The sequence below is a fragment of the Branchiostoma floridae genome, chromosome 12 (assembly GCF_000003815.2).
Source record: "Branchiostoma floridae strain S238N-H82 chromosome 12, Bfl_VNyyK, whole genome shotgun sequence".
Classification (NCBI taxonomy): Eukaryota; Metazoa; Chordata; class Leptocardii; order Amphioxiformes; family Branchiostomatidae; genus Branchiostoma; species Branchiostoma floridae.
This window is the reverse complement of record NC_049990.1, coordinates 18,497,516-18,522,741: the sequence shown is the minus strand read 5'-3', so window position 1 is coordinate 18,522,741 and position 25,226 is coordinate 18,497,516. Positions and strand designations below refer to the sequence as shown.

Sequence of the window (25,226 nt, the reverse complement as noted above, 5' to 3'; positions counted from 1 at the left end):
CGGCACGTTCCCATGGCATGTTGACACTTGTTATCTAAACGTGTGTCAACACAGCAGACAACACGAGACGTGCGGCGCTGTAACGTTATTCTTTCTAATCCCTGCTAGAGTGTCCCTCGCGAAGGTTCTGCCTAGCGACACTGAATAGTAGGATTAAGTACTCAACAAAGATAAGACTGTTGTCTCATCTTACAGAGAGAGAGAGAACGTCTTCGTAATGACTTCGCCATCTTAGGAATGGTTCACACTTGTGCATTTTTTGGTCTTGGGTGAAGTTTGAGGCCGAAGAAGTCGTTTTTGTCAATTCGATAACCAGACTGCACAACGGTGGATCAAAGTAAAAAAAAAAGTAATTTCTTTCCTGCAAACTTTATCCAAGGCAATAAATGTCAATAAGAAACACAAACGAAGTTAATGTGTGCACCACAACCATCGATGTAAAGTTGTATTCATTTTAACATCGATAGCGTAAAGCTGTTTTTCAGACGGATTGTAAGCTGTCATCATAATAGGAAAGAAATTGAAATTTTGAAAGACTGTATTTTTCGTTGAAGGAGTACACTTGAGTAACGTTAGACGTTTAAAAACGCAGGAAAATTCATATTCTAAGAAAGAGAAGAAGAACAAAATTACTGAAAGTTTGTCCATAACTTCTGAGGCGATACGGCCAAAATGATAATCTGTTTTAGCATGATAGCGGCCATGCTCGAACCCACGTCGCCTTCACCTGTTGAGGAGAGTTGTGTTGAGATTGTATTTTTGGCCAGGACTGTTTTCATTGGTCAATTGTTGGGCCATCTAAGCCCAAAATGGCGTGAGAGGTAAGGCCATTGACTGGACAACAGTTGTTGTACCTTCGCGGCGTGCCAGTGGCAGTGGACGGCATTCAGGGTGTGAAAGTTATGACAAGCTGTTGATTTAAGTGGTACTTAGTTTGTAGGAAAGTAGGCCAAGTAGGTGTGGATGATACAACGGACCCTAGGCAAGGAACATGACAGAAAGACCGCGTTAAACTGACCTACAAACTGGTATTGTATTTGTAATTTTTAGATCCTAAATAACACTCAAGGGATGTCCCTGTAGCTCAATTGGTTCCAATTAGTTAGTAACTGGTAGACCCCGGTTCAAGTCCCTTGGTCAGGACATCGTTTCGTCTGCACTATCTTTCCGAAGGGACGAAAAAGGGGTTTCCCGTGTTCGATGAGGAGCCTGGAGTACCTTAAAGGGAATGGACAGCAACTCATGCTTATAAATATACCCTGCTACTGAAAAATCAAGGAAACTTGCTGGCCTATGTGCCTCTACAATATAAAAACACACACACTAAAAACGCTCAACTCTAAAAGGTTGTCAAAATTATCGGAAAGCATAAAAGGTTGCCAAAATTGTTGGAAAAGGAATTGCACAACATTCAAAAGTATGGTTTTCTCTCTGTGGTCTTTAAAGTTGGAATGTTAGAAGAATGCCGGCATGTCGTTCTTGGCCAATCGTAGACAATTGTCTCAAGTTCTTACATGAGAGGACTTAGTCTTTGCAAATATCCTTAATACACAGTTTCTTAAGCTGAACATGTCCGTGAGGGAGAAGGAAGTATTAGCGCACCATTTGGGGGGGTGCCGTAATCTGTAGATTCAAACACAGGTCACTTGTCAGACTTCACGAAAGCAAACTCCACCTTCCTGTGCCACCTTTGTCGGCTAAAGTTATCCATTTCTTTCCATTCAAAGACGTAAAAAGAGTTTCGTAGTCTTTCAGACACCTTTCTTTACTTTTCTTTCTACTGTGGTGTTATTGGTATTAGTGGGACTAGTACTGTTAAATATATACCAGTATTACATGTAATCCTATGGGAAAGTGATATCATTATCTCAAGAATCAAACCTCCAACCATAAAAACTTACACTCAAGTGCTAAATACACTCAACTGTCATCAAACGCATACTAAGAGATTCTATACGGCAAATAAACCCCTCTAATGAGAGCCCTTGGATTGGCCCTGTAGACTCAGAACAGCCAGCTGACGATGCATGATACCACTATATCATAGGGGTGAAAAAAACGCAAGATAGAGAAAGGTAATTTTCTACAACTAATTCAAGAGGTAGAGATTCTCTCCTGACATAGCCACCCCTAAACTGCCATATTTTACATAACCCCGACAAAAAAGGGTTTCCAGTTGTTTAAAGCCTTGTTTTTATTTCGCCAACTGTGGTGTCCCTCCTGTTGTTATAGTTGTGAACCTATACTACAGTGTTACTGTTTGCTAAAACGATAGACGAAGCAGGTGTAACTCTGTCCTGTCCTTGATCTCTTGTTGACTTTTCTGCCGAACCACTCTCTGTAAATCCTTCCGACCTCAGTCATAACACAACTTTGCTAGTAAATCAACACCCAGGGGGAAATAGGGAAGGTGAACAACCTCTGAAACCACTGAAAACATATTATTTTACTCGTTAGTTAAGTTAGCTTCTCTGTCTACGTATATAAAAGTGTGGCGCCGGCGTGGCGTAATTGAAGGGTGTGAGAAGCAGATAGGTCCTGGGTTGGAATCCAATGCCATTGGGAAAGACACTTAACACCACTTTTCTCACCTCACTTAAGTAAAAATAAGTAACTAGCTTCGGTGAGGTACATCCCTTGGATAGGGCGTGAAATGGGTGTCCTTGTTTGAGGAGAGTCACACCTCAAGCACATTAAAGAACCCATCACACTTATCGAAAAGAGAATAAATTTATGAATATTTCTAGATATGCAGCATGTACTGTTCAATACAAACCTGGTATGTTACACAGACCAGCCGCAAAGTACTGTAAATGAATATAAGTTCGCGGGGATTTAATTTCGTGGTAGCGGGAAAAGGGACTTTTCGCGGAAGTTTTAAGTTCGCGGTTACACCATGCACTGTCATGGAAAATGTTCACGGTGGTTTTAAGTTCGCGGTGAAGTGGTCACCGCGAAAACCGCGAACATTACACCACCACGAAAGCTTCTGCATTTACAGTATCCAAGAATATATGAGTTATCATTTCTACATAGATACGTGATTGATTGATTGATTAATTGATTTATATAATTGGTTAATCAAGTTATTGATTGGTTTCTGATTGATTGATTAATTGATTATTGCCTTTCCCAGGCGAGAGGCTGAGGTGGAAGACAACTTCATGACGTACACATATTATGATGACGTGGACACCATGACGCTCATTGACGTGGCATGTCGGTGCCTCGGTAAGTCACGTGACTTTGTTGTTTACAAAACAGTCTGGATCTGTTTTACACAGTCTTTATTTTCGTATTTGCTGTGAGTCTTGTGACTACATCATTCTAAATAATGACGTATTGTTTGGACTTATTTCATCATTTCAAAAACTCTAAATATCATTGAGTTTTGCGAGGCAAGAGAGAGATTAAGATGCATTTCATAAGCATTGCCAAAAAAAACTAGGGGACCCAAACATATACCGCTTCTTCCTTATATCAAAAGCTATCTGCCAATGAAAAATCAAGATCATAGCACGTCACCATTAAAAGATACAAAACCGGACGTTCTGTTGCAGTAATAAGGTCACAAACCAGAACTCATTTTGACCGTCGTCTTCCCGTCGTCTATATCTACATACTAAAGATCATAACTGTACAACAATAACTAAATACAATCCATCCAAAGTTTTAAAATTATGTTGAGCACAAATATACGGAAAAACAAACACAGAGAGAGAGAGAGAGGGAGAAACACATAAAAAAAACTCAATTTTTCATGTAGTAATACCCCTGTCGTATTTGTCGAAAATCGATCGGACGACGATTCTGCGGCAATCGCCCGAGCCTCGCTTACAATTATAATTTCATTTCACAGCAATTGTACAAGGTACAAAGTATGGCTTATATGTGACAGGCTAGGGACGGTTTTCATGTGAAAAATACGCGCAACCCTCTGTCGATCTTAAATATGCCCGATCTTCCATCGATACGCCCGAAGATCGTGGATAATGTGACAGGGGTATTGATAACACCCGATCGCTATAGTAACGCCATGTTTGAGTTACAGATTAAACAGAAGTGTCGTCAGTGTGTTGTCCACAGTCAGTGGTTCGGTAAAGCGTGTGTGTGCGTTCACCGGATTACAATGGTGACATGTTTGATCATGTTTGTCTAGATACTCTCAATTAGTGTCCGAGTAGGCGGAAAACAAGCCCCGGTCCGTGGCTTCAAAAAAGAGAATTTGTTTAGTGATGACAGAAGGTTGACATGTGTGTGTATTTATCTTGTACTGTTATGTAATGTTATGTCATAGTTAGTTTCTGTAGGTTTTTGCCTTTCTCACGCGGCGGCCATATTTTCAAAATAGATGGTATATTTCGAAAATATTGCAATTTTATAATACTGTCGACTTGATAATCTTAAATATCCTGTTTTTAAAAACAACGAATATAGGTTACCCCGCGGATAAAGGTAAAGTAGAGTTACGTATGATTAAGTTGCCATAAATTGTAACGTTACTTGCCCCTTATTCGTTGTGTACATGTATCCATTACTTTCAAAACTGGCAGATCTATTCATGGTAGCTTTTCATTTAGCTTATGTAGTAGTAGACTGGTTTATTCGTTTCGCAGAAATATAAATGACACGAAATAAAAGCAACCTTGCAGCCGCCAGAGGAGGCTGAATTGTGCAGCTTTTCAATCACAATAGTGGCTTAGATGCAAACACAATTTATAACTAAAATGACGAGTGCGATTTTCGACAAGTACATGTACACGAGTTACTGCTATATACATATTTATCATATACAAACTATGTCACTTTTAAAAATCGTTTAAACTATTTACATCGGAATATCTCATGAATGTCCCGTTTTCAAAAAGTAAACGACTAAAACGGTACACAACGAATAAAAGTCTACTGATTATGCCTCTTACAATTGTTGCGGGATGATTATCTGATACAATTGTCACGCAATGGATAGCTGTTACCATTGTCGTGCAATGAAGTTCTCTGTGAAACCTTTATTTTTCTCAGCTGTTGAGAAGAGCACAGTTCTGATGCTTTTTGGCGAGTTCTTCTTCGAGTTCTGCGTGCGCTCCGGCTACGACCACATGTTACGGACACTCGGAGAAAACTTGGTGGAATTCATCGAGAATCTGGACTCTCTGCACTCCTACCTGACGCTGGCGTACGACAAGATGAACGCACCTTCGTTCAGGGTCGAGAAAGTCGACAGCAACATGTTTCTGCACTATTACTCTGATAGGAAAGGGCTGGCACCTATGGTTATTGGTAAGTGAAAAGGGGGCTGGGATGGGTGACTTTGGTGTACATGTCTAAAAATGTAATACTATGAAATGTATGTATTTGTGTAGTGTACGATATGTATGCACGTATGCATGTATGTATGTGTGTGTGTGTGTGTGTGTGTGTGTGTGTGTGTGTGTGTGCGTGTGTGTATGTGTGTGTGTGCGTGTGTGTGTATGTGTGTACGTGTGTGTGTATATATATATAGACATGTATGTATGCATGTATTTTTGGATGGATGGATGGATGGATGGATGGATGGATGGATGGATGGATGGATGGATGGATGGATGGATGGATGGATGGATGGATGGATGGATGGATGGACGAATAGATTAACTTTGGGCATTGGAATAACAACGTGTTATATCAAAGTAAAGTATACGTACATCATACATAGATCGAAACGTAAGCAGGTGAGACCTATCTGTTTATAAAATAAAGAAAATTCCAATATCCTATGTTCTACTAGCCTGATGAAACTATTTTCGGGATGGACACTGTCCTCAGTGGAAGAGAAAGTATAGGGTGGGGCCCGGATTATTTACGTAATCATTGTTATTGATACCTCAGGTTGCCATAGTGACGTTAGTTTATAAACCCACACTTTAGCTTTGAAATCCGGGTCAAAAGCGGCTTTAGCAAATACATGTCATTGTCTATAAGGATCGATAAATTGCAACAGAGATGACAAATAATACTTATTATTTCTAACAATAAGATATATCTAATGTTGTCCGACGAAAAACAACAAGTAACGTACACTGCGACCTCTGACGTTCACTTCGTTTGTTACAAGCACAAAATTCAGTCAACACTTCGTTATTCGATCGTTCTCAATGCATGCTCTTCAACACCCTCTCTTGAGCATACTTAGATCCACTCCACCCACTCTTGAACTATACAAATAGGGTCAACTCGGATGGACTAGATCGATAAACCCCACGTAACGTTGTCACAAACAAAACTGTACAACAAACGTGAAGTCCTACCCCCTGGTGTCAGCTACGTAAACAGTGGAGTTGTGAAGACAAGAATATGCCGAGAAAGAACTTACCTTATGGCAAGGAACTACACTGTCAATGATGACTGCTCCTTGGACAGGTAATGGTTATGTACGAGATATAGCATGATATCAGTGTTTAACGTTAAATGTGTGCAAATGTTTAAAATATGGGGGCAGTGAAGAGAAAAGGGGGGGGGGGAGACAAATGAAGATTCAACGTTGGCATGGTGTAATAGGGTATTTGGTCCAGACCCTAGAGGTCCTGGCTTCGAATCCCCTGACATGCCCTGTTGACGTTGTGGCATTGGGAAACGCTTCACTCTGGTGAAAATAAGTTCCTACATTTAGTTAGGTACGTCCCTAGGGTAAGACGTTAAATAGAGGTCGCGTGTTTAAGGAGGGTCATACCTTGAGCACGTAAAAGAACCCACCACACTTATTGAAAAGAATAGGAGACCATCCCGGTGTGAGTGGATCAAATAAATAGAGGTATGTCCAGAAATGGGGATAATGTACGAAGTTCTGTTCGAAGTTAGCCTCTACAACGTACTTCGTACATCAGGCCCGCCCCATGTACGAAGTTAGCCTAGTTAATTACGTCACAGATAACTGCCGAAGTTCCCCGATCTTTGTCGACAGCAGTTGTCGGAAGTTGTCAGAAGCTTGAAGTTGTCGGAAATTACGTGTGACGTAGACTGATCCTAACTTCGCACATTCCACCCATTTCTGGACATGCATGAATAAATCTTTCCGGATATGCAGCTTGTGTTGTTCAGTCAAAAATGTTGTTCAGTCAAACGTGGTGTGTTACACCGTGAGGAGGTTTACTGGGTATTCAATACAAACAAATACTAATAATGATCTCGCGGATCATTTCCCTTGATAGGAATCATCAAAGCTGTGGCCAGAGCCTTCTTCCAGAGCGAGGTGACCATGGACATCCTGAGTGAGGACAGAGAGGAGGACAGGACCAGGAAAAAGGAGCACGTGGTGTTCTCCGTGACACAGAGGCGGGTGGGAGGGACGGGGTCACAGAAACCACCCAAATATGTGGCACAGTCACACAAGGGAAGTGAGCAACAGATTAGGAAAGAGGTGCGTTTTTCAAGTGTGATTTTAGTAAGTTCGTCTCTTATTCGCTCTAACTGCTTTGGAGAAACAGAATAGTGAGAATACGTTTTTTCACATATTCATTTACGTTTGTAGCTATAAGGTACATATAGCAGATAAGCTAACCATCTATACTAACTGTATAGCTGGCAATTCATAGTAGATTACTAGCTAACTATTCAGAATAACTGACGGGAGTAGTTGACTGGCTAAGTATCGAGAGTATCTGACTAGCTAACTATCCAGAGTAGCTGACTAGCTGACTATCTATAGTAGCTGACTAGCTAACCAGTCAAAGTAGGGGACATGCTAACAATTCATAGTAGCTGACTAGCTAGGTTTTCAGAGTAGCAGATTGGCTCAACATCGACAGTAGCTTACTAGCTAACTATTTAGAGTAGGTGACATGCTAACTATTCAGAGTAGCTGAGTGGCTAACTATTTAGAGTAGTTGATTGACTAACGATTCATATTGCCTGTCTAGCTAACTACTAGTATTCAGAGTAGCTGACCCACTAACTATTGGTAGTAGCTGAGTAATTGCCGAGCTAACTATTCAGAGTAGCTGACTAGCTAACTATTTGGATTAGCTGACTAGAGACAATTTAGAGTAACTTGATAGCTAAAATACATAGTAGCTGACTAGCCAGTAATGCAGAGTACCTGACTGACTAACCATCGAGAGTAGCTGACTAGCTAACTATTCAGAGTGTCTGACTTGCTGAAATCGACCTCACAACCCTCCCCACCTCTAGGATGTTGAGAACGTCCTATCAAAGCTCGCCCAGCAGAACGGCGTCTGCCCCTTCCCGGGAAACGGCACCACGCCCAAGGTTAAGGCCAAGCGGTGCTGGGACAAGCTCCGGGGAATCGTTACCATGGGGAAACTCACCAACGTGTTCCAGCCGAGCTACCCAGACGAGCTGTGGGTGGACCCGCGGACCTTCTGTAACATCCTGCCCTTCCATATCATCTTCGACCAGCAGGTGAGTTTCGGCACACAGATTTTTCTCTGTTTGTTTGTTTGTTTTGTTTTGCTTAGTCAGAGCGGTCCATCTCAATGTCGTAGCGCATACCATAGTGTGTGAATGAGTCCTAGCAAAATCAGCACTGTCTGAAGATCGGCACTTGTCGTTTTTCAGAATGTATGAAAATATTCCTTAATGTGTCCCTTATCATCAGTAGAACACATTTTGGTGTGCATAAGTATTACAAAAGGTGCCCTTTAGAGGTATGTCATGGTTAGAATGGGACACGCTTTGAAATGCTACAATTGTACTTGTCTCGTCTACACTTGGCAGTTGCAATGTCCAATTGGTAAACACATGTCCAAATAAACGTATAAACAACGAGATGATATCAAAACGGATGTTCCGCTGCAGTACGTTGAAAGGCCGTTAGAAGGCCCATTGTCAAACTGGACCTTTATCATCCCGACCCCTATCCACCTACCAAATATCAGGATCCATTGACAGGTTCTTGAGTTATGCTCTTCACAGACACACAGACAGGTCGACAAACGGCACTAAAAACATGCCCATTTTGGCGAAGGTAACCGGGCACAAGAAAGAAATATTTACATGTAACACGTTATGACAAAAGATTAGATGACTTCTCGGCGTTGAGATTATCCAGCAGTATGAACAGGTATGCTTTTGTTGAAGCCATGTTTATGTTTAATACAGCTGCGAATCAAGCAGTCAGGCATCAATATCCAGCGCATTGTGCCGGGCATCCAAACCATCAACATCAAGGTCAACGACTACTTCGAGCTCATCCACCCCGAGATTCCCCTCAGCTTCGAGGAGATCAAGAAGTTCATCAACAGTCAGTTTATTCTGGAAGCCAAACGTATGATGATGCCCGCCGCGTGGGGAGGGCGGCCAACGTTACAGCTAAGAGGTAGGGCACTATACGATCTACATGTGTTCATCAGATCTCTCATGTGTTCATCAGATCTCTCATACTTCATGCCAGAAAATGGATGTCCATTCAGTGTATGATCTAAATGTGTTCACCTTATCTCTCATGTGTGCCCTCAAGCCAGATGATCTGGATGCCCAGCACGCAGTGTATGGTCTACATGTGTTCACCTGATCTCCCACGTGTTCATCAGATCTCTCACGTGTTCACCTGATCTCTCATGTGTTCCTTCAGGTCATGATCTGGATGCTAAGCATACAATGTACGATCTACATGTTCTCGCCATAGCTCACGTGTGTTCACCAGATCTCCTATGTGTTCCTTCATGCCAGATGGTATAGATGCCCAGAATGCAACGCATGATCTACATGTGTTCGCCAGATCTCTCATGTATTCCTTCAGGCTAGATGATCTGGATGCCCAGCATACAGTATATGATCTACATGTGTTCTCCTGGTCTCCCATGTGTTCACCTGATCTCTCATATGTTCACCTGGTCTCTCATGTGTTCACTTGGTCTCTCATGTGTTCCTTCAGGCCAGATGATCTGGATGCCCAGTATACAGTATGTGATCTACATGTGTTCTCCTGGTCTCCCATGTGTTCACCTGATCTCTCATATGTTCACCTGGTCTCTCATGTGTTCACTTGGTCTCTCATGTGTTCCTTCAGGCCAGATGATCTGGATGCCCAGCATACAGTATATGATCTACATGTGTTCTCCTGGTCTCCCATGTGTTCACCTGATCTCTCATATGTTCACCTGGTCTCTCATGTGTTCACCTGGTCTCTCATGTGTTCACTTGGTCTCTCATGTGTTCCTCCAGGCCAGATGATCTGGATGCCCAGCATACAGTGCCTGATCTACATGTGTTCACCTGATCCCTCATGTGTTCACCATATCTCTCATGTGTTCCTTCAGGCCAGATGATCTGGATGCCCAGCATACAGTGTATGATCTACATGTGTTCCCCCAAGCTGACCAGCCTGAAGGAGCTGGAGGAGAGGCACATGTACATGTCTGAGATCGCGCTGCATGACGTCACGCGAGATCTCATCTTGCTGAATCAGCAGCGCCTGGCTGAGATCGAGCTGGCAAAACAGGTGACGTCATTTATTTTGATTGGATCATTGAGACTTTTTTAATTGGATAGGCCTAGGGAAAACATGTCGTGCTTCTGGCCACGGTCCTGAAAAATAAAAGGGTCGGTAGGTAGGGATTCTCTATGTTTTTCTATTTTTCTATTTCTTTTCACATTTAGGTGATCCAATAGATACAGTTTAGCCATTTAAAACTGGCATGTGTCTGGCACTGGTATTTTCAACATTATGTTGTAATTCATACAGATATATACTGGATATGTACAGATTTATATATTAGCTGAGCAAAGAAGTACAATTTTAACTACACGTGCCTTTATCATTTATTTTCTTATTCTTTTCATATTCCTAATCAATCTGTTAACAGGGCATGAAATACAAGAAGTCTCTTTAAAATTTCTTCACTCACACGTCAGAGAGAAAATTTTACGTCCCTTGACAGTTGTCGAGGCAAATGAAAGGATAAAATTGGTAGGCATTCAATGGGGTTGGTCGTATAACCGGACAAATAAATTTTAACATTTCTTGTGGTGACCGCTGTACGTTAAACTGGATTTAAAAAGGTGCCGTAGACAAGTCTAAGAATGTATGTCAGAAGTGGGATTCGAACCCACGCCCCCATTCGGGGACCAGAATCCTCGCTCTGTATCCAGCAGGAAGGGACTTCCACCCTTGAGTCTGGCGCCTTAGACCACTCGGCCATCCTGACATGTGCTGACAGCTACATCAACAGCAGCGGCATACATTCATCGAACCCTTCAGCAAAGCGCTTAAGTCATAGCTTTTTATCAAAGCAACAAGAAATATGATGATGGTGACGATGACCATGCTGATGATAGTGATGACAGTGATAATGTCATTACTATGATAATATTGAAGACCAATAGTACCGTTTGTATCCGTGTGTGCAGCTATGTGCCTATCATCAATTGACCATGGAGTGCAGCAACCAATCTCTTCTCATGTGAATGTCTAAACCCGTATTGACTTTGATTTTTTTATTTCAAGTCTGTATTGTATTAGAAACCATCAAACCCCAAACCATTCAGTTTCACCTTCTTCCAAATTGTCCTCTACAGCATATTTTATAGCATTTAATAGTCATTATAACGCGTTTTTGTCTGATATTTATTTTTTGGTAACTATTAGTTTGTCAGTCCACTGATCTATGTCAGATTTTTGTTCTATATCTGTTCTTTCTTTATTTCATCTTATAATAACCACATTATAATTGTTATTTCTTGGCAGACTTCATCTCAACTCCTGCATGCTTTAGATATTTGGCGCTGTTGTTTTCTTACGCGCAAATAACTAAACAACAACGATAATTAATGTCTTCCCCACAGCTAGAGGAGAAGAAGGAAGAGTTGCGGATGATGTCGGAGGCTCTGCAGGAGGAACAGAAGCGCACGGATATGCTGCTGTACTCCATGTTACCCCGCCAGGTCGCCAACAAGCTGAGGGAGGGGCGGAAAGTAGAAGCAGGTAGGAAACTTCGCGGACATTTTTAATGGTCCGGTAGATCTAATAAACCTTTCGATGGATCCAATCACCTGGTAGGAAATGCAGGGCACCATGGGTAACAAACGCAGGAAAATAAACCACGACAACATCATATTTATTACTGCGTAGATGGGATGGACATAGCACGCATGCACCACAAAAAAGGTCGGTATTATTACCCACAATGCCAATTCGGTCTCCCAACAGGCAATGGGATCTGTGAAAAGTTTATGGGACGTAAGAATAATAAAGAAAATGACCGAAAATGACAATATTCTCATCGAGGAAGAAAATTCAAGATCCTAAATCATTTCATACTACCTGTCTGACCTACCATTGCTAGCTGATAATACTTACGTCACATTCTACTTTAACCAAATCTTAATGCTGGTTGCACAAGAGGCTTTTGCTTACAAAAAAGTTAAATAAGACAATATTTTTCCCCATTAATAATTCCCTTGGGACGGCGATGGTAAGACCACCCCTGAATTGAGAAATAGATATTCTTTTCTTTCTGGCAAAGGTGACCCCTAGCTTGGTACATTCATTAATCTCGGATGCGATGTTCGCCAACTTTGCAACAAAGCTCCGTCCAATTATACGGTACAGTGGCCAGGAGATTAATATGATGATATCCCCGGTTTGTCATATGTGTCATCTGACGACCCGCCACAGTTGTTGGGCTGACATTGGGAAAGCTATCAAATTTGAACCCTCCGCAAATGAAGGTTACCCCGCTTTGAGTGACTTCCTCTCCCCGCCCTCTTGACAATCGCTGCATATATTAAAATCAATTGAGAGTTTTGATATTATTAAGAGGGGTTACGCATTAATGGCATGTGCCACCTGGCGGGCGTAATAGTTACCACAGTTGCATGCAAGCTTGCTTGCAGGGTATTTCTAGCAGTTACATCATACGCAATACTCGGGACATGAATTGCAAGTATGTAGGCAAATTAACAGGTGAAACTACAAATCCGGAAAATTGTTATCTCTTCTTATTAGATTGACCAAATGAACTATTGTTTACAGGTATGATTTAACAAAGTGTTATCAATATCTAGATAACAATTAGGGACATGAGCTGTTATGCAGAATTCTCCAGAATTCATTCTGAGAACGTCAACCAGAATTTTGCAGAATTCTGGGAGCCTCAGAATTAATTTGGGTTAACTTTATTCTATACTAGAATAAAATCTTCCTTCAGTTATTGGTATTCTGCTCCAGCAGCAGATAATATCATGGTCTTCCCAAAGAGAACTTTTAAATGTTTTCGGGATTTACCCAAGGTTTCTCTGCTAAGCCACAACTTTCTCAGTATTTTCACATAGACTCTTCAGGACCCTCAAACCCATGGATTCTTTGCTCACATTTGAGCTCAACGTACGACAAAGACGGGGGGGGGGCGGTCACAGGCTATCTGGCACTTACTACCCGTTGCTGCAGCTACATGGCTCTAACGTCATGACCCAAAAATAGCAGAGAGGAAGTCTTTGCTTAAGTTATACATATAACTAGAGTTCGGGGACCTCATACCTCCATGAAATATTTATTGCTTTTATGTGGATGGTATGTATGTTTATAGTCGGTTGAATTTGAGAGTAATGGTTATAAATGTTATGGGAAAGTAGCGGTGTATTTATTTAATGACACAGAGGATGTCCATCTGATTAGTAATTATTAACATGTGACACTTAATTGTGTAATGTGCGTTTAAGAGGTCGACGGCATATGGTAGCGTGGTGTTCCTTAAGCTTGATGTTTGGCATTTAAACTGTCTAAGGTTGTCAGCATTATTGAGGTTCGACAATGTGCCTCAGAGTGGTGTGGTGGGAGGAAGTTGGGAAACTCAGAAAGAAGAAGGGATGTGGCCAACTTTAGTCAGATGGTGATTTGATTTTCCACCAATATGTCATAACATCAGCTGTTCACACGGTACAAAAACGAGATGCACACTTTCCTCTGATAGCCCTACACCAACTGTAAGATGAATACTTGACGCCAACCCCGTCTGCTAAAAAACAAGTACCATTGGCTACGAAAGAGACAACTAACAACTGCCCCTTATCGTAACGAAATCAGAACATCTGTATCGCCCATAAAACTTCTGACACCCAACCCATCTAAGATGAGAGGACCTAATGGCATTTTAATCACCATGTCACTCAAATCAGCAGTACAGTATGTGAGACATCCATACCTGTTAAGCATTACCGTTAAATGTACCTCAACTTCTTACAATTATACTTACGCTTCACATCTCCATGATATCCTAAGCAGACATAAATAAAACTAATTATCATATTAAAAAAACTCGGGGTTCCCCAAACAGCTGTCATACAAATCACCTCACTATCTGCTTGGAGCTAAGCACTTAAAGCACGATGCCTGTTCCAATATATCGCAGATATAGGGGTGATTTCTGCTATTATTACATCAATTATAACGACAGATACGGCGCCCAAAATCTCATCGATTCGAGCTTTCATCACATCCCACCAACACAACAAGTATGAAACCAATCCATCCAGCCGTTCTTGAGTAATCATCTACACAGACAGAGACACATAACAGAAAATATAACCTCCATTCCATGACATTTCATGGAGGTAATTATTCCAAGTGTTGGTTGGATAAAGTTTAGTCTTCATTGATAACCACTCCCCTTACGTTTGATTGACAGGTGAGTACGACGAGGTGACGATCCTGTTCAGTGACATCGTGACGTTCACGAACATCTGTGCCATGTGTAAGCCCATCCAGATCGTCCAGCTGCTGAACGAGATGTACCTCAGGTTCGACAGGCTCACCACTGTACATGATGTGTATAAGGTATGATTCACTCTTTTATTACCTCCGTAAATGGAGGTATAGCTTTTGGTCTGCGTGTCTGTGCGTGTGTGAGTACTTATCAGACGCAATATCTTGAGAGTCTTTATATGTATCTCGATGACATTTGGTGCGTAGATAGGTGTTGTAAACCCAAAAGTAAAGTTCTATTTTGTGCCCCCTGGTATTCGACCTCGGTACTCCAGCAGAACTTCTATGTCTTCCGATTCTTTGTCCTATACATGCTATGGTCCTGATTTTTTGGCGGCACATAGATTTTTGATGTAAGGTATGATATAGCGTTTATAAAGATGAAAAATGAAATGATCATTTCAAATGCCCCCCAACCATTACATTTGCAGGTTGAGACGATAGGAGACGCCTACATGGTTGTGGGTGGACTTCCGGTTCCGGTGAAGTCGCATGCGGAGAGAGTGGCGAACATGGGGCTGGGCATGCAGATGGCGGCCGGGCACGTCAAGTCACCTGTCACCGGCAAACCTATCCAGGTACTACATACGGCAATCATAAGGCGTGATGTTACTCTCTTTTACGCGGAATACACCCTGGCCGACACGTACAATTAGCAACATACCTGTTTACCTACTCAACTCTCCTACTTTACCTGGACGAAACACCTACTTTGCCTGCGCAACGTCTATTTTGCTTGATTAGCATTCATCCACTATTTCCACATGCATCCCAAAATAACACATCATCATCAGCGAGCTGAATGCATAGATAAGAATATCTCTATAGTGTTTTTCAATCCAACAGATTGTATTGCCGGATGAAAAAAAGGGGTAGGCAGCCTATTGTTAAGAAAAGGCAAAGGTAGTCCCATAGCCTTTTTGAGGCTGTAGGGGCAGTGGGTTGTTATCCACTGTGTCTATCCATCTATGGCACAGTATAGGGAGTTGGAGTCTATCCCTCTCCTTTCACCGCCTTTTACCTCCCAATCAATGGCAGGTATACGTACCCATTTGTACACCTGGGTGGAGTGAGGGAAGTCTTTCCCAAGCCGTGCACAACATCGATTGCATGTCAGGGTATTCAACCCAGTATCTCTGGGTTCTAGGCCAAAGCATTACGCTAACACGACGCCACTGCAATGCTCACGGTAAAACAAATGTGTAAGCTCTCAAATGTAGACATTAAGAATGAAAAGTGTCGTCTATATACAAAAATTTTCTGTCAGAAGATGGATTAAAACCCATGCCTCCAAAACTGGAAAACAGAATCCTAACTCTCTCTAGCAGCAGCCAAAACATTTATTGAGAAGTGTCCTGTATTATTAAAAAAGTATGTCAGAAGTGGGATTCGAACCCACGCCCCCATTCGGGGACCAGAATCCTCGCTCTGTACCCAGCAGGAAGGGACTTCCACCCTTGAGTCTGGCGCCTTAGACCACTCGGCCATCCTGACATGTACTGACGTGACAGCTGTAGCAACAGCTGCAACATTTACTCTCCAAGCAGATGTTACGGTTGGGGCGCTAATAGCGGCCGCGATTTATTTCGTCTGCCTCCCTAAATAGATAGAGGGACCACGCCCACTACCAGCCGCATAACCGAAGCTCTGCTTGCAGAATAGCAACATGTGGTAATCGCTGAACAAAACGAAAATGTCTTAGCATCAAGGGGAAAAAATCGGCGACCACTAGCTATGATGATGGTTATGATGATGGAAATGATGATGACAGTAACGACAGTTGCAATAATGATGAATTGATGATGATGGTAAAATGATAATGGTGAGGATGGTGACGATACAATACATACGGTAGAAGCCAGTCAATTGCACAACGAATAACTGCACGGAACTCCAAAGTCCCGTAGTGGTGCAACTGAATAACTTCACTTTGTTGCATCATCCGGATAATTAAACGGCTTGTACTGTAAGCAACACAGTATTAAATTGGACTTACCCAATTTTGAACTGTCTATCAATCCAGTCTTTATCAAGAGTTATGCAATCTGTGACGTCACGTTATGCAGATACAACACGTGACTCGGGGATCATGAGTTGTGTATAGGAAGTCTATGGTGCCCCCCGTCTCTGTTGAGGGATGGGTGTAAAGCCCTGTTATAGATGGCCATGGGTTGTTTTATTCTTCTTACAAAAATTTCTGTCCCAGATTCTTATTGCGTCCAATTCTAGACACAATAGAAGCTGTTGCATTCCTTTTATGTACCAGAGTGTTGTCTCTTCGTAGATGTGCAACGTCACGGTTTGAAATCCACTATTACAGTATACAAGACATGATATTTATCTTGTTGTACTTGTTTGATTCTCCAGATCCGTGTGGGTATCCATACGGGACCTGTAGTGGCGGGAGTGGTGGGGGAGAAAATGCCGAGGTACTGTCTGTTCGGCGACACCGTCAACACGGCCTCCCGGATGGAGAGTCACGGAGTGCCGGGGAAGGTCCATATCAGTCCCGCTACGTACAAGTCAGTTCCGCTTTCCTTCACAATTTGTTTGTAGAGTTCATGTGTATTTTTAATGATTTCTGTTATTCAGGTTAGAATTTCTAGAAGCAGAAAGAACTCAAGCGGTCGATAACAACCCCCCCCCCCCCCTAGCACAATTCATTAATTACGTACTGTATATAGTCATAGACCTTAGACGAGACGAGTATCATTGTATAATTTGATTTATCGTTGTTGCCTTACATTGTACAAATGACGTCAAATGATTAAAGTTCATTCACTATAGACCTCAGTATAACCAAGGAGGTTATAGGGAAACATATAACCTCATTGGTATAAGTAATACCTGCTTAACAATCGATGAAAACATCAGATCAGGCATTATCCATTTTTGAAAAACATTTAGAAATGCCGCAATAATTTGACGCAACAAGAGCAACCCAGTGAAATACCCGCTTTAGATACTGTATTTGATAAAATACTCAGCTAAAAGGGAACCTGTCCACATCATCGATCATATCATTGAAATGTCAATCGTATCCGTGCTTGCAACTCATAAAGTATTGTTGTGTCCTCCAAATTCTCAGAGCGTTGCGCGGGAAAAGCTTCATCATCAAAGAGCGCGGTGAGATCAATGTGAAGGGGAAGGGTCCGATGTACACGTATTACGTCATCGCTAACGGTGAGGCCACGGAGGACATGTTGATGGGCCGCCCCCAGCGGAGTAGGAGGTCCTCCCGCAGTATCACCCCCTCACCGGCCAGGACGGAGGGGGCAAGGGAGGACAAGGGGGGAGAAAACCACAAATCACCGGCATCAGGGAAAGGCAAAGGTGAAAACATGTCTTTTGTATATTCCATCATGGCTTAAATTAGCTATAGAGTGGTTGTAACAAGAAGAAACACCAGAGCAAACCGCTAGGCGGCCCAAACCTACACCACTTTTTCTAAGCTTTAATAGCTATCCGTCAAACAAAAAATCAAGACAATAGCATTTCCAGGACAAAAGGCACAAAATATTAAGTTCTGCTGCAGTACCAAGGTCGCACATCAGGCGTCCCAAAGTTGACTTAGGAATTGTACACCCACCCATATACCAACTATAATATTCTTAAGCTACGGTGTCTACAAATATCTGGAAACAAAAACAAACAAATACGGGTCTACATACAAGCACATGTACACGCAAAACAATACCTCCATTTTTCATGGAAGTAATCATCACAATGACGCACTCAGTCTTGGGTACGTCATCCCCTCTTCCGTAAGTGATCCCTCCCTGACATGCGTCAACGTCACGAGTGCGTCACGTCAGGAGTGACGCATTTCAAAATGACCGGACCCGATACCCGATGAAGACCAACTTAAAGATCAAAATTCGTAAAGCTATTTTTCGATGTGGTGGAAGAAAGCCAATCAACTTCACATACAGACACCAACGAGCTTCTGTTCTAAGACCCTCAATAAACGTATATACTGTACACCTGTAAAAACTGTAAAATCAACATGTACTTGTCTCTTGCAGATGACGAGCCAGAATCTGACATGGTGGTGATGGTGTATGAGGACAGCCATGAAGTATCCGGACAACAAGTCAACCCGCCCGGTAGCACAAAAACATGCAACGGTACAGTCAGGCACCCACAAATATAATAGTACACAGTCTTCTCCTCTTTTAAATCTGTTTTTATACATATACTCTGGAACGTTTATGTTGAGGGGCAGAAAAGTTATATAGGTCGTGTTTCTCCTTTTCTCAACATATCTTTCTTCGCACTTTGCATTCATTTTATTTTAATACCTATAGCTACGTTTCAAAAAAAAATTATCCAGCCATCAGTTTTATAGAAAGGGCAATAATAACATTCGCATGATTGGTAAAGTTTGGACATTATCTAACCTAGACGTGACTTCTCCATACACACAATTCAAGTAATAAAGTCTTAAAGATAAAATGCCCAACCTTTGACAAATCCAGTTCCAAGATAGAACCACGAAGTTTTGGAGGTCTTTGAGCGCCGTTGTGATTTTACATCTTTTGCTCAATTTACAGGTGTAAACAAAGGGAAGAAATCGACCGAAGCGGACAGCAAGTCGAAGCCGGGAACCGGTACCCTACCCCCGGACGACGACCCCGTGACCCTCCCGGCGGACCCCAGGCCACCAAAAGCCAAACCTAAGAACAAACGCAAGAAAGAGAAGACACAGTCCAAGCTGTGTGTCCTCTTGTAACAGAACAAAAAGAACAAACTATGTCAAGTGAAAGAGTTGATCCGCCACATATTCGACCAGATCTTCTTCATGATCTGATTACTCGGTGCTCCGAACACGTGACCTTCTAGGAGTGTGACGTGTACAACGGGTCAAAGGTGGTTGAAAGTCGGTATCGTCCCGGTCCAATGAAAGTCACCCGGTCTAGTTAGGGATAGCTTCTTTTACTCCCCTCACCAAGTAGTCAATTAACTCTCAAAATACTCGACAAAGCGAATTATTTTCTCATTTGCTGATATTATCTATAATTGAACATTATTCCGCTGTTTCAAAAATAGTAAGCATTTTCAGCACCTACTCCGCATGACATCCAACTGTACACTATGTACTTGTAAATTCTAGCCACCCTTTGGTGTAATATTTGTAAAATGTGGGACCTAAATTCAGATGCAAAACTTCTACTTGTAAAGTGACATACTGTTGATATATATAACGTATTTGCACTATCGTCTGGACGAGTATAAGTTAATTGCAAAGAGAAGTAAGTTCTTCCACTACCAGTTAATAATAGATATTCGATGTAGAAAGTACCATATTTTGTATGTTTTGTGTTTGAGATAACGTTTTAAAACATTGTAAATAGGACCATTTTATTACTGTCATGCTCCTTCAATGCATATATATATGAATCTTCGTCTGAATTACATTGTACATGTTAAGTTTTTGATTTTGATTTGCGTGTGTTCAACTGAATAGGTTACAAATTCCCGAGAACACGGGATGGCAAGACGGTGAGATTTTCTACCATTATATTTATTCTCTAAACGAATATGCGGTAATTCCATTATTTTATACCATGTAACTATCTCATCTTGTTTCCAAGGTTGACATGATGTTGGTTGCATTTGCTTTTGCTGTATGATATTGTAAGGCATTCCACTTCTTTCTTATTTTTCAGTTGGACTTTTGTTTGTATAGCTCTTTGTATATCTGTTCAATTAATCAATTCACTAAGACCCTAATAAGGCTAACGTCACATTTCCAAACCGGGGCCCGGCCGGGCAGCTTTCGGGAGCAAAAATAATAATATGAAATGCATCAAGATACACAAAATGTCAACTTAAGATTCATGGGCATGATTTGTGTATATTTCTAGGTATACATTGTAATTTTTCGTTTCTTAAAACATCCCGGCCGGGCCCCGGTTTTGAAATGTGACCTAAGCCTAAGGGGGACTGCAGGCCAGTCCATGTGCTGTATTTGTACATTCGAGCGTGAACCCTACGTAGCCCCGTGGGATACCCTACGGCACTCGGTATATATTTGAGTACGGCCGGGCCCGGGTTTCTTTTAAGTCGGAATCAAAATCATTCCCAGTGGACGCCGGGACCTATCATTGGGAGTGCCCCCTCAGTATCTAGCAGTCCACCGGGAAAAATTTGTGGCTTCGGAGCCCGACAGGGGCTACATCCCTGACGGGCACAGGTGCACCTGAGGCGGTAGCTTTAGTGCCGATATGCGTACCGAAGTAACATAACGAACGAATAGATAGATGGTATTGTACAAAGTATCACGCCATTATCGCTCTTTCTGCAGCAAAGTGATCTGTTTTCATAAACCACGATTTTCCCCCGAGTGAACCTTGTAAAATTTCCGTCTTGTTTTGCCAGTACAATTTTATCATAATTACATAACATAAGCACAGTTGAATAAAAACAACAAAATATACATGGCAAGAAATTGGACATTGTGAAACATGGGGCATTTCCAAACCTAAGATTTTACTCGTAGCCACTGAAGGCAGACTGTTATGAAAACACAATGATGTATTTAAATCGATAACCCACTGGTTTGTAAGTTTTTTTGTAAGTTTTTGAAATGCCCCATGTTTCAGAATGTCCAATATTTCGCCACTACTGCAACAAAAGGGAAAACAACTGCTATTTGTAAAAAAAAAAGTATATGTCTCGGTATCAAAACAACAAATGCCTCAAACGAGAGTTGAACTGAAGAGAAAATAAAAGTTTACTATTGAAACGTTGTACATAATTTAGTGTCTTCATTTGGAATTGTTATCTGATCCGTATTTCCCTTTTCTTTGCTTTGCACGAATGGCCTTCTCCAAGAAGGTAGCATTAATGTTTGTACTTTGTGTATATTGGTGTGTCAACACATTAAGGCTACAGCACGTGAATTGTAAAGATGACATCAGGGCACTCATTAATTTTCGCCAGATTTTGAAACCCAACAACATGGTGAACATGACGAAAAAGTACCAAAATTAAAAAATAAACATCATTTGATAGCCTTGATTGTACTTATAGAAGTGACACTAGTGAGGTTAATGTAGTCATGTGACCTTCGATCACGTTGATTTGATTATCTGGATGACGTCCTCTGAGAGCGTGCGGATAAAAAAATGTTTGGCCTAAAAAACGTTGCCTTAATTATGAAATCATCACCACCTCTCATACTGTGGTCAGGAAGGTTGGACAAATCAAAAGAACCGCTTTGACTGCAAGGGGTATTGGTGCGTCCACAAGCATGAAGTCTACAAGCTGTTTTGGAGTTTATACTTTTGTAGGGCATCGACAAGCTGAAGTTACATTCCCTTCAAAACTGCAAGGAATTGGTTTGACAGAAACTACGGTGAAACTATCAACGGTGCAACGAACACAAAGACAAAAGAACTTTTGCAGACAAAAGCTATCCATGTAGTGACAAATACTTTATTGAGTTCCGATACTATTAAAACTGTGTGCGATAAATATCAAAAGCGTCTTTGTTTTCATAATCATCGTCAATCTATCTTCAAAGTCTATACAAGAGTTAGGAGGTGGTAATGTATATACAAATCTTCGACAAGCGGACAGCAGGAAACTTTTTACTATAAGTCCGCCCTTTTTCCACGACATATCATTTTCCATTTTTTTAAGGATACTAACTTTCAATGAAGTAGCGTTTTGCATAACGACTTAAAAGGGAAGGTGTGGTTTTGAGCTGAAAGCCAATGTGAAATGTATGACTCGCTGTCACTTGCTCATATATATTAAGTGTCATAGTGGTTGCCCTACTGACTTGTACATGTGCTTTGTATAGTTTGTGTTACAGATCGGAGTGCTTACTTTTTAAATTCTTTTTTTATCATTTCCTTAAAAATAAGACATGATACAAACAATTGATTAGAATTAGATTAAATTTTTTAAAGAGTCGATAAGTCCCTTTAGACCCAGTTCTCGTTCCCAGACTGGATGCCGTTCCTGCGCCCGTGTCCAGGGTAGTATGACTCCATGTCGTCATCACCACCTGTCATACTGGTCACCTGATTCTCCACCAATCCGCACTCTTCTCTCCACACGCCTTTGAGAACCGCGCAGTAGACCTTCACCTCAGTGACGTCATCAAGGTCGTCGTCATCCTCTTGCCCGAACCAGGAGAAACGAACCCTCTGGTTGGTCGTGATGTCATCTCTTTGACAGAACTGGCTGTCTTCCCGCCAATCAGCGTAGAGCACGGCACATCTCAGCTTCCTCTGCAGCCGGGGACTCACGGGTTCGTGCTGGGACAGGTGGCCGCCGCTCTCGGAGTCACTGTAGTAAAGGTGAATGGTTAAGCGGGATCTTATTGGGTCATGGCTGTTTCCGAAAAACATTCGCTAACATTGCTGACAGGCGTCAATCATATCGACCGATGGGTGCCAGTATGTCGCATGAAACGGCCTTTTTCTTGAATTAAAAAAAAAGTGCAAAAATGGGAGGAAACTAGAGTTGTCGCAATGATTTGTTGCAAACAGACTTGGTTCAGTAAGGTAAGCACTTTAGGATATCTTACCAGACTTTGAATCACTCTTGCTGTCATTGTTTAGAATTTATGATACACAAAAAAATGTAAAATATTTCAAAATACGTACAGTAACAAGATTAAATATGATTCTTCTCTCAAATGTTGTACTACTTTACATACTAGCATTGTGATAAAATGAACATAGACTCACAAATGTCCCTCGGACAGGAACTGTTCCGAGCTGATCTCAGTGTCCGTCTTGTCTGTGACGTGTGGCGTGGATCCGATCACCTCTCGTGTAGCAGCGCTAAGCTCGTGCCGAACGGGACATGCCGTGACCGTGATGATTTCTGCCTCTGTGAAGTCAGCGCGCCGAGGGCTTGTCTCTCCCCACCTGTCGATGACGTCATTTCCCGCGTTTTCTCCGTCGGTGGGATCTGGCAGGCTGCAGGTGTTCTTAACGTCAGAGGTGACGTCAGAGGTGATGTCATCCCCACAGAAGTCGTGGTCCTTCCCGGCGTTCCGCTCGGAGACTTGGCCCCCTCCAAGAGGACACGCGGAAGGTGACTTCTGGTCGCTGATGTCAGAGTTGGACGTCATCAGCTCTCTGACCGGCCCCTGGTCATCATCACACACGGTGACGTCATTTTCAGACGACACGTCTGCTTCGTTGTGGTCGGCCCTTGTCTTTGTGTGGGGCAGGGACTGTGGTGTGCCTAGACAAAAGACAAACCAAGTTGTAAACATACCGACTTCAAAACCGGCCAGTCTACTAAGGAATAAGAAACAGCTACTTCGAGTTTTGGATCCTAGACGGACAGGAGTTCAGTTATATTTCACAGGAAGAGTTGGTTGCTAGCCCTCCCCATTCAATGTAACGTTAACGTTAATTCTACAAGTTGACAAATATAGCGTAGTTCTACAGAGACGAAAGAATTCGGTTGCTCACCTCTCTTGTTCACAGCATCGTTGAACAACTCCTTGTGGTCCTCTCCATCTACTGCGTCTTCAGACGTCTTCTTGCTCTCAGTGGAAGCTGTACGGACGTCTTCCGCAGTGGACAGCGCCTTGTCGCGCATCTTCACGGGACCGACAGCCGTCGGCGTCTCGTCCGAGACATCCCGTGGGCACTTGTTGATCTCCTCGGTGGAGGTTGTCTCCTCGTTTGTTTCAGCAGGCCTGCCAAACTGGGCGAAGACTTGCTGGTCTTTCTTGTCACCTCCACTAGCCTCGCTCCAGGCTACTTTCGTGTCGGCCCTGTCGTTCTTGCCGAGAGGAAAGGCGGAGCTCCTGCACAGCACCCCGGCCGGGGCGTGCGGCGCCAGCGGTACCAGGTTCAGGCCCGTGTACTGACTGTTGACTGACGGGACTTGCTGAACACCTTGGACAGGTGGTACTTCGGACGGTGTGTGCGTGGCCTGGGCCCTTTTATGCTGATGAATAACAAACAAAACAAGGTGTTTGATATTGAAAGAAAGGTGTGTATTATAGCTATTATTAGACCTAATAATCTCGACTTATGAACAAAATTTGACTTTTGATAATATAATATGAAGTATTACTAGTACGGAAAGAGTCGACCCTATTATAAATCGTACAAAGCAGCTGCACAATGATCAAATGCCGCACATTTAAAAGCAAATGAAAACAGAAAATTCTATCAATTTTATAGTATGTCGACGTTCAAGAAGAATCTGTAAACAATGCCACACTACTTGTGTTAAGTTCAACCTTCCTGACCAATAAGATTCCATGACGAAGGAAACTTTGAATGTTTTGTCAAGTAAGACTTTTTTTTACATATGATCAATCATCCTTACAATTTTGATAAATAGAAAAATCACCATGCATAATACAATCATTGATGACCTTTTATAGGTCACAAAAAGCTACACAGGACGCCGTTCTAGAACAGTCTTCATTAGTTAGTTTTTAATTTGAGAGTTCAAAAAGTACAGAAGTTCTCACCTCATACAGCCCGGCAGTGACAAGGACGCCCGCCCCGATGAAGAGCCCCAGGTCCAGACCGCTCCA

The 25,226-nt window shown here is 42.2% G+C and overlaps 3 protein-coding genes and 2 non-coding genes across 5 annotated transcripts in view; 2 read left to right on the top strand and 3 right to left on the bottom strand.

The window, feature by feature from the left end:
• The window catches only part of LOC118427102 (guanylate cyclase soluble subunit beta-2-like), an 18,095-nt gene extending 10,173 nt beyond the window's left edge, over positions 1-7,922 (top strand). Inside the window, exons 3-6 of the mRNA XM_035836738.1 lie at positions 3,137-3,231; positions 5,023-5,280; positions 7,188-7,396; positions 7,896-7,922. Coding sequence (XP_035692631.1) covers positions 3,137-3,231; positions 5,023-5,280; positions 7,188-7,396; positions 7,896-7,922 — 589 coding nt within the window. The remainder of the gene's footprint in view (positions 1-3,136; positions 3,232-5,022; positions 5,281-7,187; positions 7,397-7,895) is intronic.
• A 254-nt stretch (positions 7,923-8,176) lies between these two features.
• On the top strand, positions 8,177-20,582 carry LOC118428246 (guanylate cyclase soluble subunit beta-2-like). Its single transcript, XM_035838251.1, has 10 exons — positions 8,177-8,397; positions 9,097-9,313; positions 10,257-10,438; positions 11,782-11,920; positions 14,622-14,770; positions 15,130-15,276; positions 17,066-17,220; positions 17,787-18,031; positions 18,724-18,825; positions 19,252-20,582. The coding sequence occupies exons 1-10, from the start codon at positions 8,290-8,292 to the stop codon at positions 19,428-19,430; spliced, it is 1,623 nt and encodes a 540-aa protein (XP_035694144.1). The 5' UTR covers positions 8,177-8,289; the 3' UTR covers positions 19,431-20,582.
• Positions 11,025-11,144, bottom strand: Trnal-caa. Its single transcript has 2 exons — positions 11,107-11,144; positions 11,025-11,070 (listed from the first exon to the last, which is right to left on the bottom strand). It is a non-coding gene; the product is annotated as a tRNA-Leu (tRNA).
• Positions 16,073-16,192, bottom strand: Trnal-caa. Its single transcript has 2 exons — positions 16,155-16,192; positions 16,073-16,118 (listed from the first exon to the last, which is right to left on the bottom strand). It is a non-coding gene; the product is annotated as a tRNA-Leu (tRNA).
• Positions 20,583-23,791: 3,209 nt separating the features above from the next.
• LOC118427101 overlaps positions 23,792-25,226 on the bottom strand; it is a 2,220-nt gene continuing 785 nt past the window's right edge. The window contains exons 2-4 of the mRNA XM_035836737.1: positions 25,161-25,226; positions 24,116-24,625; positions 23,792-23,908 (exon numbers count right to left, since the gene is read on the bottom strand). The exon at positions 25,161-25,226 is cut by the window's right edge and continues 95 nt beyond it. Of these exons, the coding sequence (XP_035692630.1) occupies positions 23,792-23,908; positions 24,116-24,625; positions 25,161-25,226 (693 nt within the window). The remainder of the gene's footprint in view (positions 23,909-24,115; positions 24,626-25,160) is intronic.